We start from the raw sequence: 18,322 nt of genomic DNA on the forward strand, positions 1-18,322 counted from the left end.
ACAATTTTGAAGGGCTTAGTGTATTTACATAATGAAGCTATCCTGACTAGCAAGCATTCATCATGAATCCCAATACAAATTTTAATCACATTTTTACGTTTCTGTATGTAGAAAAATACCATTTAAATTTTACTTCTGTGCTTTTTTTTCTGTTTATTGTAAAGGAATTCCTTAAATTAAGCAGTCATTAGTAAATAAGTATTCTCAGAACTTTAATGTTAAAATGATCAATATCTATAAAAGGGATTCATGAAAAATCAAATTGCAAAGCTGAAAGGAACAGTTCGGTTCAACTAGCCATGTCACACATATTCATTAAAACACTCAGAAAGGTTCTGCCTGCACTTGAATTTTAAACTACTTTTATAACCAATTAGTGACACCGTTTGCTCAAAACAAAGTCAGTGGCCATAAACGATAAGTTTAATACACAGTGAACATGGTACAGCATTTCACTCCATCAAAATTCTACTCTGGTGCATGGTTTTCTCCCTGAAAGAGTTTCAACCCACCATTTCGTTGTATCATTTTTATTTCTGAAATCCCTCTTCCTCCTATTACAGAGGATATCCAAAATGCACTTCCCTCACAAGCAGCTGATGCTGCTTTGTGCAAGCCCTCTAGGCACATACATTCTATTGGGGTAGTAGTGACAGTTGCCCACATTTTCCCAGAATGGCAAGGAGATGCTTGATGAAGACACATAAATATGGGTCAGCTCTAATTGCAAGGCAGAAAGCTGCAGAGTAAACAACTCAAACCACATTTGTTGTGAGTCAGTCAGATGAGCATGACACAACCATGTTTTTGTATCCAGTTTAACTTTTAGCATGGATGGAGCCAAGACAACTTAATACCCTTGAACTGAAATGGGTAGCACTGCTTGAACACAGATGTTTGTGCACTTTCTAGGAACAGAGGACCATCACTTGCTTTAATTGCGCATGCTTTACTAGGTAAATGCTTTTTACTGTACTTGTACAATACTGAAATATTTGTTTTGCAATCACTAGAGGAATGTTTCTATTTAAAACAACTATATATTGCTTTGCTTTTTTAGTTCCATAACATTTTGAATACTGGATTTATTGAGTTTATTTTGTTAAGTCACAAGTCCAAAGTCAGAGGCTTGGAGGAAACACTGACAGGTAGTTTAGTTGCTGCTACCCAAAGCAATCAAAGCACAATACATTTATTTGAAGAGTCTACAATACTAGTGACTTCTTCATTTCCCAGTGACAAGTTGGTAGATACAGTAGTATATGCAGCCTGTTAACCCTATAATCAGTCTCGTGCCTCCTTGAATTACACTTTTAACCTACCAAGGAAGCAATCAATACATGTGCCACATTAAAGGAGTCCCACCCATTCCACCAGTTGACTGGACCATGATGTATTTTCTCTGTATTGTCAAATCTAGATTATCCAATCCCAGATATGGCCTCTAAAGTTTGACTGAAGCACTGAACTTGCTGAGCTCTACAGGTTCAAAACTGTTGGGCAGCATAATTGTGCAGAGGCTTTTAATGAAGAGGAGTTACAGAGCCACACAGCTTGATGTTTAAGGAAGTCTCCATAGCAGGATTTGAAGTCTACACAAGTCTCCTGATTGACTCCACAGGTTACCTAATGGTTTTGTGTACTCTATACACTTCCAAGACTTCAGGACAGTTAGTCCTTGGAGCAACGATAATATCATCTATGTTCCGTAAAATGCAACGCACATTAGGATTGGGGGTGAGGGGGCTTAATAAAATATTTTAAACTGCAGCTCAATTACTTTTACAATATTATATTTGAATTTAGATTTCATTAGCCTTTTTTTAATTTAGTTTCCTTTACCACTGATAAGCAGGGATGGTGTCCCTACCTCTGTTTGCCAGAAGATGGAAATGGGCACAGAGACTGTATCACTTGATGATTACGTGTTCTGTTCATTCCCTCTGGGGCACCTGGCATTGGCCACGGTAGGAAAACAGGATACTGGGCTAGATGGACCTTTAATCCGACCCTGCATGGCCGTTCTTATGTTCATTACCCAGAGGTATTTTAATACACAACGAACTAAGAGCATGATGATAGTTTATTGTTTCACTTCTGTTGGCATCAAATAGAAGAGCTAAGGAGAGAGACGCAAAAATCCACATGTTCAGTTTACGTATATTCTGGGAAAACAGGTTATCAAGACAATGATACAATCAAAGGGATGTTAAATACTGTAAAACACAGAGTGAAGAAACAAAATACTTTGACTACCTATTTCCCAACACAAGGGAGAGAGGACTTATTTTCCCTACCCACAGGGGAATGGGAGAAAACACATCAGAAAAGTAGTTTGGTGTGAGATGATGCAATACTGAAATGTCAAGCTGAAAAAGGCTTTAAAAGCCAGCTTAAAAGAAAGGGGCTTGGACGGTAGAGATGTAAATTTAACCAGTTAACCAATAAGCACACGGCCGGGGTGGCAAAGGTGGGGGACAGGAGGCAGCCAGGACCCCGGGTGTGCGGGGGGCGAGGGGGGGGGCAAGGGGAGGAGAGAGGAGGCAGCAGAACCCTGCGTAAAATGTGGGTGGGCTGCAGCACCCCCGCAGCCCTAGTTCCCAGTTAAACCGATTGAATTTCATAGATTAAACTATTACTTTTTTAACCCTCTATTTACATCCCTATTGGAAGGCTGACAAAGGAGTGTCTGTGGGGTCCAAGAAGCACAGCAACCTATCCTGAAGGACAACCCATCACTCTCACAGATCTTGGGAGACAGGCCAGTCCTTGCTTACAGACAGCCCCCCCAACCTGAAACAAATACTCACCAGTAGCCATACACCACACAACAGAACCACTAACCCAGGAACCTATCCTGCAACAAAGCCCGTTGCCAACTGTGTCCACATATCTATTCAGGGGACACCAACATAGGGCCTAATCACATCAGCCTCACCATCAGAGGCTCGTTCACCTGCACATCTACCAATGTGATATATGCCACCATGTGCCAGCAATGCCCCTCTGCCATGTACATTGGTCAAACTGGACAGTCTCTACGTAAAAGAATAAATGGACACAAATCAAACGTCAAGAATTAGAACTTCAAAGACCAGTCGGAGAACACTTCAATCTCTCTGGTCACTCGATTACAGACCTAAAAGTTGCAATTCTTCAACAAAAAAACTTCAGAAACAGACTCCAAGGAGAGACTGCTGAATTGGAATTAATTTGCAAACTGGATACAATTAACTTAGGCTTGAATAGAGACTGGGAGTGGATGGGTCATTACACAAAGTAAAACTATTTCCCCATGTTTATTCCCTCCCCACCCCCCTGTTCCTCAGACGTTCTTGTCAACTGCTGGAAATGGCCCACCTTGATTATCACTACAAAAGATTCTCCCTCCCCCACAGCTCTCCTGCTGGTAATAGCTCATCTTAAGTGATCACTCTCGTTACAGTGTGTACACCCATTGTTTCATGTTCTCTGTATATATAAATCTCCCCACTGTATTTTCCACTGAATGCATCTGATGAAGTGAGCTGTAGCTCACGAAAGCTTATGCTCAAATAAATTTGTTAGTCTCTAAGGTGCCACAAGTACTCCTTTTCTTTTTGAGAATACAGACTAACACAGCTGCTATTCTGAAACCAGCAACAGAAATGATGGACCTGGACAGAACCCTGAACTGACAAGCACAGAGACTGCTGGGAGAACGAGGCAAAGCTGTAAATCAAATGTAATAAATCTCCTTGTGACCCCTTAGCCAATACTTTCATATTCTGAAATAAAGCTATTGTCTACCTACCAATATTTTTATAAATATTTAGTCCAAGCATATTTGAATATTTTATGACAGTTATATATATAAATATATCAAATATATATAAATATATCAAAGTGTGATGAAATGACTCATTTTGGGAACAGTAACTGTCAGGCACACAGGAGGGAAAGAAAACTGAACTCTGACCTTAAATGATGCTGAGCGGAAATATAAGTAACTGCTTCAGCACTAAGAAACAAACAGGAAAATAAAGGACTCCTCCCAAAAAAGTGCCACAAAGAAGATTGCCAGGGATATCATAGGCATTGGGACAGTCAGAGACTTGAGGGTGTTAGGCATTGTTACATACATATAGGACTGCCAGAATTCATGGGTGTTTTAATGTGTCATGATTTCAACAGAGAATATCAGTTTATGGTGCCATAGCACTGACCGGCCCCAATCATGGATCAGGGTCCAACTGTGCTAGGTGCTGTATAAATAAAACAAAAAAAACAGCCCCTGATCTGAGGAGCTTTTATAAGATCTGACTTGGATTAGGATTTCTACTAGGATTGTGAGTCTTAGCTCCTTCCTATGAGTGTGATGGAACTCCCCTCACAAGGTGTGTGGGGGTTTGTTTTTTAACTTTTGAAGGCAGCGTGGTAGAGCACGAGCCAGGCTTTCTAGTGACTGTAGCACACTGCTCCAACAAGTACTGTGTTCTGAAAGTTCTAGTCTCTCAATTCAACTGCAGGAAGTGACATGTCACAGAAAGACAAGGTTGGGGAGGCAATATCGTTATTGGACCAACTTCTGTTGGTGAGAAAGAGAAGCTTTCGAGCTTACACAGAACTCTTCTTCAGACCTAAAGAACTCGGTGTAAGTTCAAAAGCTTGTCTCTCTAACTAACAGAAGTTGGTCCAATAAAGATATTACCTCACCCGCCTTGTATCTCTAATATCCTGCGATAAGCAAAGCTACAACACCACTGCATACATCACAGAAAGAAAAGCCAATTCAAGATAATTAGAATAAGAGTACACTAGAAAAAGATGCATCCAAAACCAGAAACTTCCAATCTCCGAGGAAAGATGGGTGGGCAAGCAAGAATCGTGCAAGTTGATCTTTTCATAGGAGCAAAATTAGTAAATATTAACTTCTTCTCTAATGAGATCATCTGTGCATGATGACCTCTCCAAAATCCAAAAAAAGATTAATAGCTGTTCCAAGGATATAGGAGTAAAAAGCTCCACCATGCAGTAGCAACAAGGCAGTTGTGTATAAATAAGGAGTGAATATTTGGCATGTAAGAAGACAGGTACTTCCACTAAGGCACAATACTCAGCCTGTAGAATGATTCTCCCCACCCCTGCCCAAAAACTCCCCCCCCAAAAAAAACTACCTATGCAAAACCAACTGAAGATAAAAGCCATCCAAAATAACTGTTTTGATTCACGACCAGCCAAATCACAGCAATTTGAAATACAATCAGACAGCTAGTTAAGGCATGGTTAACAGGACTGCCCAGCAGACTGGTGTCAGAAGTTGGATGGATTTTCTAAATGCATCAGTCCACACCAAGCTCTTTTCTAGAAAAGTTCTTATACCACCCTCTTCACCACAGTAACTGAATACCTTCCAGAAGTTCAATAAGTGACATGACTAACATCTGTCATGTGTGGTCCATTCTCTCATCCTCCTCTCCGCACTGGAGGTTGGTGGGGGACATGTGTGCAGAGTGGTTTTTGTTTTAGTAGGTCTTTAAAAAAATATGCACACACTGCTAGCTGTTTATATTAGATAACATGAGGTTGAAAAAATGCACATTTCACTAGGAATGGAAGATGGTGACATTTGTGATGGTCCTTAATTCCTGGGGGAATTCCTTCCAGTCTCTGACCAACCTCTGATGCAGCTGTGTCTCCTGCATTAATGAACTTTACTTACCCTTGTGGTGGGAAGTTCCACTGTGGCTGAGAAGTGGAGTTGTCAACCACTGTCCTCATCCTGGAGGCGATCTTTTAGAAATCTTGAGCCCAGGCCATCGAGCACCTTGAAGATGAGGACAGACACCCCAGATAGAAACCCAAAAGCCTTTTATCAAACAAGTGGAGAAAGACTTCAGTGCGATGGGCATGTGGCAATGGGAAAAATGTTGTCAGGTTTATAAACTCTTTAAGGTGGAACTCTGGTAACACCTTAGAGAGGAATTTAGAACGAGTCTGCAGCACCACCTTATCCTCATAAAATCTGGAATGAGATGGGTTGGTCAAGACAGCTTGAAGAGTTCACTCACCCTGTAACCTGTAATCACTGTCATCACGAAAGTGACCTTCCATGTAAGAAACTTAAGATCACAGGAAATGAGTGCTTCAAAAGGAGGTTGCATCCACTTTTTCATAACCACATTAATATCCCAGACACAGGGATTTTTAATGAAGTTTTTTAAAACGGTCGATCCCCATACAAACCTGACAACAAGGATCATTCTTTTAGGGATACAGGACAACCATCTGGAAGGTTGACTGAAAACCTAATGCTGTACCTACATTGTACAGTGCTCAAGATCCAAATGCCAAAGGTGACCATAGGTATTCAAGACTAACAGGGTTCTAGTCTGCATCTAACTGGGAGGTCTTTGCAGACTACTGGTAAAAGCTGGCCAGCTAAGCATCTAGAACCTTCCAAAAACCCTCTCTTTTTGGTGCTTGCTGAAACATCCCTTCGGCTTTTGGAAGTGCTGAGGACTTCAGATAGAGGTGATTAAGTTCCCTCAAAGCCAGCTGGCGATGTGAAGTCAAATTACAAATCAGAGCCTCTCTTTTTAGTACACATTAGGGGTTAGAATCAGTCACAAGAATGGAATGAGACCCTTGGATAACATTTTCAAAAGCACTTAAAGTCACTCAGAAGCCTAAATCCTACGTCCCTGTCTCAGATCACCATGTACACTTCACTCTCCTGAGTACTAACTTCTCATGTTTGCTTACAACATTCCTGCTAATACATCTCAGAATGATGTTATGATGTTAGCTTTTTTTGCAACAGTGTTACACTGTTGACTCACATCTAGCTTGTGATACCTGGGGGTTATAGTGTTTCTTTCCACAGTACTCCTTTCAATCCAGTCATTTCCCATTTTGTATCTGTGTGATTGATTGTTTCTTCCTAAATCGAGTATTTTGCATTTGTTCTGATTGAATTTCACCCTATTTACTTCAGACCATTTCTCCAGTTTGTCCAGATCATTTTAATTTAACAAGAGATGTGAAGCTGAAGCTGAAATTTAAGAAGTAGAAGAGACTCAAAATGTGAGCAGGGAAACAGAAAAATCCCTATTAACAGAATTTAAAAGAGAAATTTTAAAGACCTCTGTAAAACTACTTGAAATAGTGTGCTATCAAAAGCTTCAAAACATTCAAGTTTTTGAAGTTTATGGTATCCTTTTAAGATAGTCCTTTTAAGATAGTCCTTTTGATATTTAAAGAATATCAAAATTTTACACAAGGTAAGAAGAATCCTTGACTTGTTTTCAAACAGTAACAGAGATCCCATTCCCCATATATTTTGATTAAGCATCAGCCATTCAAAAGTGCCTGAATAAATTCCACTACACAGGAATAAGAATTATTTTCAGATTATCTTGTTTTGCAAGCTACCTGATCAAATTGATTTTCACAGCCGTGCTATTAACGCATCAAAATAAATTAAACTAACATGGCACCATTTACTTAAGGGAGACAGTTCTTTGGTTACCAGTTAGAGAATGCCAGTTTCTTCCACCTTTTCAAATAAAATGAGTTGTGTTTACCAAGTCTGATTAGTCAATAGTGCACTCACCCCCTTTGGATCCTTGACAAAATAGCTCCCACTAGATCCTTGGGAAATTCGTTCTGGAAAGACTCCACACTCGATAGCTTGTTCTGTTCTCAGCACAATTTCTGCAAATTCTGGATCATCCAAAAATAAGTTCATCTCTGCAGTACTTCCCGCGTTTCCTAAAAAACAAGAAGTTATTCCTCTAAATGTTATTGAACTATCTTAGACAAGGTTCACACAATAAATGGCGAGTAGGAAAAAATTATATCAGTTCTTCCTCCTTTAGTTAGAAAACGGCACTAACATTCACTGGAGACCAAGGGTGAAATGCTGGCCTCCCTGATGTCAGTTGAGTTTTGCTATTGATTTCACCAAGACTAGGATTTCACCAAGTGCCAACAAAGTATCTATTGTTTAAAAAAGTTAAGCATTAAGCCTAGTTTGTGTCAACTTATCTGAGTTCAATATTGTAAAAATGTTTGTCATCAACTTTAATACAGAATAAATAAAAGGGAATATGAATAAACATTAAATTTAAACATGTAAACAACTCATGTTTCTTTTGTTCTTATAGTCTTGTTTCCAAAGGAGGGAAGTTCAAATGAGTGGACTAAAAAGCTTTTATTGATCTTTTTTACTAATATCTGTCCACATATGTAAGTTGGCCCTGTAAAGAAAGCTAGATGAGTAAAGCATTTCAAGCAGCACTGAATATTCAAGGATATAGTCCATATAACAGCTTTGCTTAATATACTTGTTTTTTTACATTTTCAAATCCTCTGCCACAAACTAAAGTATGATAATATTGTTCACTAGCCATCCATTAAGCAGATCATTTGCAACTAGCATTAACATCCGGTTTAAGTTCTGAAATGCTTGTTAACATTCAAACTTTAAAGCATTCTAATTAACTGATCACCAGAGGGTTTTTTGCATACCAATAAACATAGAAATTACAGCTCTGTACAAGTGTGAAAAAAAAATCGAAGTACTATGAAAACAGTTTCCATGACTTCGCAGTTCTATTGCAATTGATACATTTTGAAATCTGTTTTTATCAAAAGCTTTGAAATCTGAAGTATCTGAAAAGTTCTCCACAATTTTTTTTTTAAATTTTTGGTTAGGACTATATTTTACATATGCAAAGTTCTTATAGCTAGAGAAAATATTTTAGGGATTCTAATGCAAAAGTTAAGGCTGGTCTATCCATGGAATTATACAAGCTGTTCCTGAATAACTCCATATGTGGACACTTATTCCAGAATAAGAGTGCCTTGTTCCTGTTAAGTGTGTTAAGCTCTACTAACTGCCTGACATGAGGGAAGGAGAAACAAGCTCAAGGACACTTTAAACATCTCTTCCTGGAGTGAAAGGGGAGGGGGCAAGGACCCAGAAAACTTGATGTACCAGGGCCCCAAATTTCTCGCAACAGGCCTGAGTGTAGACAGGCCATTATTCAACCTTGTCTCCCACATACCTTACTCTTCTCCTCCCTCTTTTTGTCTCACCACTATCTTCTGATTCTCATCCTTAATTCTTTTCCCATGGGAGAACGTCACACCATTCAGCTCACTGGTTCACAGATGTATAAAAGACATGTTGATATTACTGAAGTCAGAGGTAAAGTTTTGCCTTATAATATAATTACAAAGAATGTGGTGTGTGTATTATGTTACTGTACATATTAAATACAAAATTTTAGTCCTTATCATCAAGGCATTCAATGGCATGTGACCAGAATATCTAGATTCTACAAGATTATAGAAAGCTCCAGGATGAGGACAGTGCTCAGTAACTCCACTGCTCAGGTATTCACAATTCTCCTGGGGGAAGGAGGGGAAATGACACAGAATGAATGACATTTGACAGATGTTAGTCATGTCACTTTTGTGCTAATGGAAGTTGATCAGATACTGTAGTGATGAAGGTGGCATGAGAAATCATACATGTTTAAAGTGTATGGGACCTTTATAGAAGGTCAGAGCGTCAGTGAAAATGATGTGAATATGATGTTTGGGGGCTAAAGTATGCCAGAGGATACCTTTATGGGACATTTTTTGCTTTTAAGGGTTTGTGGATGGGGTTACCCTTAAGCAATGCTAACTTTTCTTAACCAAGTTTTTGTCTTTGGGGGGATACACTATTGTCAACCATTTTTGATGTAGTCCCCAATACTGCAATCAATCCTGAGCAGGCAGATCCCCTTTCACCTCAGCTTCACTTCAGTAGGGCTCTATGCTGGAACAAGGGTCTGCCCACATCTAACTACAGAATCAGATCACTAAACAGCTTAAAATTCAAATGAGAGTCTAGATAGTATAACTCACGTCTTCTGAGCACCCTCAGCTTTTACGTATAGCAACTTCACTTGCTTAAGCTTTGTCTAGACGTGTGTTTAAGCGTGCAATATTAAAACATGTTAGCTAACATAAAACATTTTAAAGACAGAAAGCAGCAAATACTTTAATACATGCTAAACTGATTGAGTTAAAACCGGGGCTCCCCCTATTCTATTTTCTTTACAGAATATACACTGTGCTCACCACCATAATATCTGAGCTCTTTCCAGTAGTGCATTAAGCAACATGACTATCATCTCTCATATACTGTTCTCTCAGACCCTCCCCAGTGATAAAAATGTGTGCAGTTGAGAGTTCTTGTGACACACTGTACCTTAAAATAGCATCCTGGAACCTCCATATTCACCACGGTCATATGGTTATGATATGTTTTGTACTATGAGTGCCTTGTGAAGTATCATTTTAAAATGATCTGTCCTAATCTGTTGAATTTTACTATCATTGTATGTGAAGTCACGAAGTATTGCTATAGGTTTGTTAATCAAATGCCGTGTGAAGTTGGGAATGCTCACAGCTAGCCTTTCAGTGGGGACAAAAGAGTTACATCAGGACCAGCCAGACATGTGTTGATTGCCCATCAGGAAGAATCCACTATCCCCGAGACTTAGAGAGGGGATGTACCCAATGAGGTCTAACTAAACCCAACCTCACAGCAAGGATCTTTCTAATAGCTAGAAAAAGGTATAAAAGAGGGACAGTGAAATCATCACTTGGCCTCTCTCCATCCCCCATTTCAAAACCTGGAAGACTGTTAGGAAGATAAAACTTTGAATTGGGGAAACTGGTCCCAGGTTGGGAAGGGGATCCAGCCTGTGTAAATTGGGGTGAGAGACTGTTTGATTCAAACCTTACTTAGGCCTGGTCTATACTGGGGGGAAGGGTGGGGGATGCAAGGTAAGTAGGTCTAAGTTACGCAACTTCAGCTACGAAAATAGCATAGCTGAAGTCGACGTACTTAGAGCTACTTACCGGGGGGGTGTCTTCACTGTGGTAGGTCGACTGCTGCCGCTCCCCTGTCGACTCTGTGTACTCTTCTTGCTCCGGTGGAGTACTGGAGTCAACGGGAGAGCGCTTCGCGGTCGAAGCGATAAATCGACCCCCGCTGGATCGATTGCTCGGGAGGTAAGTGTAGACATGCCCTCAGACTGTAGAATTTAGACTGCAAGATTATTATTTCTTATGTAACCAACTTTGATCTCTATGCTTGCTACTTATAATCACTTAAAAATCTGTTTTATATTTTATCTAAAACAGTGTTGTTTTTGTTGAAGTACTTGGGAAATCTCAGCTCAGGTTAACAAGGGTTGTTGCATATCCACTACCCTTTGCAGAAGTGGCAAACTAATTAATGATCTTGCACTATCCAACTCTTGCACAGCATAAGACGGTATATTGCTGGGGTGATTGGCTGGTGCTGATCTCTATATAATTTGTGACTGACTCATGCAATTTATCTGCGTGTGGGGCTCCACATGCTGATGGCTGAGTGATCACAGCACCTGGAAGGGTTGGCTGCCTGTCACTGGCATAGCACTGAGAGAGAGAGCCCAGGTTGGAGAGTTAAGGTGCACAGCAGTCCCACAGTTCCATGTTGTACCCTATGAATCCTGTCAGTTGTGTTCTGGAATTTTTATACATAAATATATAGCAATGTGGGTGTACATATTTGAAAGGCAAAGTCAAAGAAATGCTCCTTGCACTTTAGTCTGAATGGTGGAGAGGTTTATTATGGTCCCTAGTTCCTGGGAGAGTTAATTTCTGACTAGTACACAGACAAGCTTTACTATTATTGCAGAAAGTTCTATCATATCAAAGAAGCAAAGTTGTTGACAGTCTTCATTCTGGAGCTATAACACAACCAATTCAGCACATATTTAAAGGCAACATGCTTCATGTACTGTACACCATACTTTTAAAACGTGTTATGTCAGAACACATGAGCGAATACATTTTAACATAGCTTCTTTAAATCTTAGGCCTGGTCTATAGTTAAAAGTTTTGCCAGAATATGGCAGTTAGAAATAAGAAAAAAAAAATCCCATCATTCCCCCTCTCCCCTCCAGAAAACTGACATAGCTATGCCAGCAATAGCCAGAATGAAGATGCAGTTGTGCAAGGTAACATTACTTTTTTGATGATATAGTTTATTTCATTTGAGAAACTATTATAAAATAAACTAGAAAAAGGATTATTTTACAGCTTTAAGCTGCATCTCAACTAGCAAAGTTTGCTGGTATAGCTATACTAATAAACTTTTTCTAGTACAGGCAAAGCAGTTTAGACAAGGCCATAGGTTTACACTCCTTTACTGACCTGGAGAGGCTTGAAAAGAGGTATAAAGTCATAAGAAAGACAACTAACAATTTGTTAGTTATTACTTTCTTGCTACAACCCTCTTTTTGGCACTTTTGCATTTCGAATTTCACCAACAGACTGACTCACTTTAAAATTTGGACACTTTTCCCTTGAGTACTGGGTTTCAAAGACAAGAAAGCAGTTATTAAAAGTCAATTTCATATTGCCAGAAATGTACACACCTGACACACTAATACAAAGCTCCCCAGTGCTATAATAGGTCATAAAACCAAGCACTGGATCACTTTTCACAGAATGGAAAGTGAATAAATATTATTCACAAGAAAAGGAAATTGGACAGTCCTTGAACAAGCAAGTCTGAAGGAGAAAAATGAGAAAGCTTTGCCAAGTTGTCAGGAATGATAGACTGTTCCAAACACTAGATACAGCATGACTACAGGTGTGAAGCCAGAACTTGAAAAAGATGACAAGAGCTGTTAAGTGAGAACTGAGGGCAAGTCTACACATAAAACGCTGCAGCTATGCCACTGTAGCACTTCAGTGAAGAGGCTACCTACGCTGTCCACGTAGGTACTCTGCCTTCCTGAGAAGCAAATTCTCCTACTGACTTAGCGCTGTCCACACCAGGGGTGAGGTCGATTTAACTGTGTCGCTCAGGGATGTGGATTTTTCATACCCTGAGCAACATAGGTATACCAACCTAATTTCCTAGCGTAGACCTGACCTGAGAGGAAAACAGGAAGCAAGAATACACGAGACTGGATATATAGAGGCAAGTGACCTCACATAGGGTCTTACATATAGAGACAAGGAGTTTGATTTTTAAGTTAATTTACAGTAGCAGCGTTCCTTAAAGCACTGTTTTTAGAGGATGGTGGTCCCAAAAATGATTACATTGCAATATACTCTCCCACCGTTCTAGACTAACAGTGACTGAAAGTAGTTTTTACATAACAACTGACCCACACGTTACATGATACAAATTGGTGGTGGTCTCCTGAGATGGATCCTTGCTGGCATTTTCAAAGAGGTATTGGGTATGGAGACTCAATTACCTCTGTAGATGAGAGGGTATCCTTACAAACAAATTAGCAGGGAAGGGGCTGTCACTGTCTATACTGTAGCCATTCCCTGAGCAAACAGGCCTTCAGTTAGGCAGCTCTTGCAAGCAGCAAAAATAGCTTTACAATGATCTCATACTACACCCCATCCCCTCCACTCCCTCTTCAGGTAAGCTCTCTCAAATTGAATAACAATTACAACTTTGATCTTGTTCCAGTAACAGCGCCTGTTTTGTTCCGGGCTCACTTCTTTTAAAAGGTTATTTAAACTAAGTAAGTCGTATTCCAGAACATGGAAGCAAGAGAAAGGAGGGTAAACCCTCGTTTTACACGGTGTGGGGGCAGGCTGTATGTGTGTATATACAGGAAGACTGTGAGGTACTCCCCTTTAGGTTTCCTACCCTAACAAGCCAGCAGCACCTCGGAAAGAAAAGAGAAAGTGAACTGGATAAACGCTGAGTCAAGGGATCAACAAACCAAAGACAAGGCATGAATGGAGGGGTGGTGGTGAGGAATCCCCGCGTTCCCCGGGGGGAGGGGGACAAAGAGTAGAAGCCAAGGGAGCGCTGTGGAAATTGGGGGAGGGGAGGCAGTCCCACCGGTACACCAGCTGTCCCAATTTTATAGCTACAGTCCTGATATGTGGGGCTTTGTCTTATTTAGGCACCTATTACCCCCACCCCCTCCGGATTTTTCAGTCTTGCTATCGGGTCACCCTACCCACCGGGTGGGTAGTTTGTGTGTGGACAGGGCTCCGCTGTACCTGCAGCAATGCGAGTCTCCCTGTCCCAGGAGGCACCGGCGCTCCGGCTCCGGCGGGTGGCAGATGCTCCTAGCAGCGGCTCTTCCTCACCATCACCCTCAGGGTCCGTGTCTATGTCCCCATCCTCCTCCTCCTCCAGCCCCGAGGCCCCGCCAAGCCTCACGGCCCCGCCGGGAGCTGCCTTCACGCCGTGGAGCCCCCGCGCGGGGGGGCTGTCCTGCAGCGTCGGCTCCGAGAGCAGCAACAGCCGCTCGTCTGGCTCCTCAGGGCCCGGCTCCGCCATTAGCGTCTGCGGCGGGCTGGGTAAGATCCTGCGAGCCGCCAGGCGGGCTCACACGCTACCGGGGGAACGCATTGCGCAGCCAGCAGCCGAGAGTCGGACAAACGAGCTCTGCGGCGCCACCTCTCAGCAGCCCTCACTGCACATGCGCACCGTGGCCGAGGCACGTAGAATACCTCGCCACCCCCTCAAGGACCAGCTCCAGGAGCAAATGGTACAGCAGGGAAAGACTCGGCCGCTGAGCCCTTCCACCCTTGTCCCCTTAGCCTACCTAGGGAGACACTCTTCCAACACCCGCCCCCGGCGCACGCACTTCAGCAGGGAGACCTGCACTCCCAAGGTAGGGTGACCAGATGTCCCGATTTCATAGAGACAGTCCAGATTGTTGGGGCTTTTTCTCATATAGGTACCTATCACTCTCCACCTCCTGTCCCGAGTTTTCACACTTGCTATCTGGTCATCCTAGCCCTAGGGGCCTGCCCAAACACACAGGCACAGAGCCAAGCCACACACTGCTTCTCTGCTCTATTCTCTGTTGGGAAGCTTGAGTTGACAATATCTTTCTTTACACATTTATCATTTTTTATTCTCTTGCTTTGAAAGTGAATTTTGGGGCCAAGGCACCAGCTCCAGTAAGGCCGCCACCCCACACAAGTACATTCAGGACGATTGAGGCAATCTACAGGCCTGGGCTGGCTGCATTTCGTGAAATTTATACCATATATGAAATTGCTACAGCACAGGACTGCTTGCTGCAAAATGACACCCTAGAATCTAAGTTGAATACATAAATTGATTGTAACTGATATTATTGTGGGAAATTAGTCATCTTATGAAATTGTAAGGGTCCTTCAATGTGCTACTTGAAAAACCTAAATAAAGTTACTTTTTTCAGTGACTGATAAAATAACCAGTCAAATACCTGACTGGTCTGTTTTATCACAGCTTAACTGTGGGACATGGATTTTGGAGCCCGCTCATGTATCATTTGCTTATATAGCTATTAATATCTGTAATCTCATAGAATCTCTTCATATTTGCATTTCTCTTTTCATTTGTTTCTGCTGAAGATGAGCAGAATGGACCAAATTTATCCCTAGTGTAAACCCAAACAAATTGGCCCTTTATGCCCAGTAAAAATTACATGGAGACAAAAGATATGGGAACTGATTTTACAGTGTTGCATATTATATGGTCATCAATCCCTGTGCACAGTGGGTGTAAAAAGCTACCAAACCATAATGGCAGAAAATTCTACACCCACTCTGCACACTGAATAATCAGGTCCCGTGCATCTCCACATAGGTGAGTTAGCTGCTACTGTTTTGTAGCTATTTCAATACTGTCCTATAGCATTGGTGAGACAGAACCTCCTTTAGAAGATTCCAACAAGTTTGGGATTTTTTTCTGCCAATAATGGGGGATGGACTGAACAAGAAATATGTTTATATTTCCCTCTCCTACCCCATTTTTGTATACTGGAGTGGAAATGTTAACACTGTTTGGATCTTCTGCTCATGTAATGGGAGTTCTGTGATTTGCTCAAACACTCCTAACCTAAACAGCATTCACGATAGCTCACTCACTGATTCATTGTACAGATCTCAAACAGGAAAATGCCCATAATAATAAATTATTAAATATATAACATACATTATTTACAAACTATTAATATTGAATTCAAATTATTAGCTCATGTTTCTGGATTAACAATGGTCTTTTTAAAAATGCTGAAAGATCTGGATTATTTCATTTTTTTCATATCTTTTTCATCGATTTGAACATGAATCTAATCCTTTAGTGTATCTCACCTTGTAGATATTTACCTCTTACAGTGGTGTCTGAACCCTAGAACAAAGAAAATATAAAAAGAGGCTAAGTACAAATACAAGTAAACCCCCATGGTAGCTCGCTCACATTCAGTGTGTTTTTAGCTTTAGATGGGCGCCCTCTTGTGATACTTTCAAATAAAGAACAAAATAAATAATGTCCCTTGTTGTATGAAAACAAGATTAATTCAGTGCATCATCACATTCCAGGTACAACACAAAATATTTTAATTTCTAAGGGAAAAATCTTTTAGAATGGCTCTTCTATGTTCAAACAGGCTGAATAACAATCTATTAACAGGTTTCAGAGTAGCAGTCGTGTTAGTCTGTATCCGCAAAAAGAAAAGGAGTACTTGTGGCACCTTAGAGACTAAATGCATCCAATGAAGTGAGCTGTAGCTCACGAAAGCTTATGCTCAAATAAATTTGTTAGTCTCTAAGGTGCCACAAGTAATCTATTAACAGTAAAGTGTGAGCCAACAATTATTCAAATAAGTTTAACATTAACAACTTGTGAGACTTGTTGATGATGTAATCAAATCGATTAAAGCTATGTTCAGTAGGGTCAGTGAGGTCACTATGTATGTTTCCCATGTTATTTAACCATCTAAACATAAAACTGAAGTGGAAGAACCAGATAAGACTCCAAAAGTAAGTTTTAAGGGGCCAGTTATATTTGCTCAAAACTAAACATCAGAAGTATGAACTCAGGGACCTATCCGAAAAGCTTACTTTAAAAAAAGTCTCAGTCAGTCCTTTATTTCTTATGTATAAAAACAAATAACCAAACATTCTAAACTAGAAAAGATTTTGTGGAGACAGAATACATTGCTCCTAAAATTCCAGTTCTACTAATTCCTCTCTTTTAGTCCTTCCAACCTCAGCCTGACAGAATGAATTGTTCAGGCACTCCTCCTGCTTATAAAATGCAGGCAAGAAACAAAAACATCTCTAAGGGAATTCCACATGTCAAATATTCAAAACAGTAAAGAATTGACAAGCAATCCACAGCTTGAAATATTTTCATACTAAATTGTTATTTCAAATAGTTAACCATTTTTTAAAAAAAGTATCTGCTTGAGTGTCAAACTGAAAAATGGCTACATCTGATTAATAAGCTTCACTGTGACTAAACTGACCAGTTATGGAAGTGATACTAAACACCTAAACAAAACTGGGCTGAATAAAAGTTACTCTAGCAGTTTTAACCTAATTTCTGCTTGCTTCTTCAACCTAAACATTGATTCAATGCATTGTTTGTGTCTAGTTTTAGATTTAAATTTACTTTGCAGACAAGATATACCACATAATAATGAACCACTCAGGAGAATGTAAAAACGTGGTTGTTTAAATAAGGTGGTCTTTTAATACAGATGCCAGAGAAATTTATTAAAAAGCTAAAAGAAAGACCTATAAAAGAGTAAATACTTATAGGACATTAAATATATTGTATCAGTTATTTAATAAAACAAATACATTTCAATTCAATACTTGAAATACTTAAAAATTTATGTTTAATGCATTAAGAAGTCTTGTGTAGTCCAAATATAAAACTGTTTACAAGGTACCCACAGATGAAATCAGAGTGTAAAATCTATTTTGTTGCCATCTGGTGTTTCATAATAAAAAATTTAAAACAACACACAGAAGTATGCAAAACGCAATCTTTTGTGTATAAACTGTGGCCCCAATCCTGCTAATACTTACACACATGCCTAACTTCCAAGTATGTGAGCAATCCCACAAATTTCAACTCATAAGTAAAGATAAGCATATGTTGCTGGATCAAAGCCTTTGTACATACTTTACACATCTAAAGTATTTCAGGTGGGCTCATAGAACTGTAGAGGTGCATCTGTCTCTAGTTCTGGGTGTTTTTAGAGTGCATTAAGAAGAGGTTTCAATAAAATAATTTAATACTGTAAATTGCTTGGCAATGTCCTGAAATGGGAGTTCTGGGCCTGGTCTGCACTTAAAAGTTTTGCTGGTATAGTTATGTCTGGGGGCCGGGCAGGCGGGGAATCACAAACTATACCAGCAAAAACACTCTTTTGCCAGCATAAACTAAGAAGGTTTGCTGGTATAGCTGTTCCAGTATAACCCTTTCTAGCATAGGCAAAGCCTTAATGCACGTGGGATC

General features: G+C 40.3%; 1 protein-coding gene across 1 annotated transcript in view; it reads right to left on the reverse strand.

Annotated features, from left to right (window-relative positions):
* PI4K2B (phosphatidylinositol 4-kinase type 2 beta) overlaps positions 1-14,591 on the reverse strand; it is a 35,495-nt gene extending 20,904 nt beyond the window's left edge. Inside the window, exons 1-2 of the mRNA XM_077815793.1 lie at positions 14,074-14,591; positions 7,595-7,752 (exon numbers count right to left, since the gene is read on the reverse strand). Coding sequence (XP_077671919.1) covers positions 7,595-7,752; positions 14,074-14,356 — 441 coding nt within the window. The 5' untranslated portion in view covers positions 14,357-14,591. The remainder of the gene's footprint in view (positions 1-7,594; positions 7,753-14,073) is intronic.
* Between the last annotated feature and the right edge of the window lie 3,731 nt (positions 14,592-18,322).

The sequence above is a fragment of the Eretmochelys imbricata genome, chromosome 4, assembly GCF_965152235.1.
Source record: "Eretmochelys imbricata isolate rEreImb1 chromosome 4, rEreImb1.hap1, whole genome shotgun sequence".
Lineage (NCBI taxonomy): Eukaryota > Metazoa > Chordata > Testudines > Cheloniidae > Eretmochelys > Eretmochelys imbricata.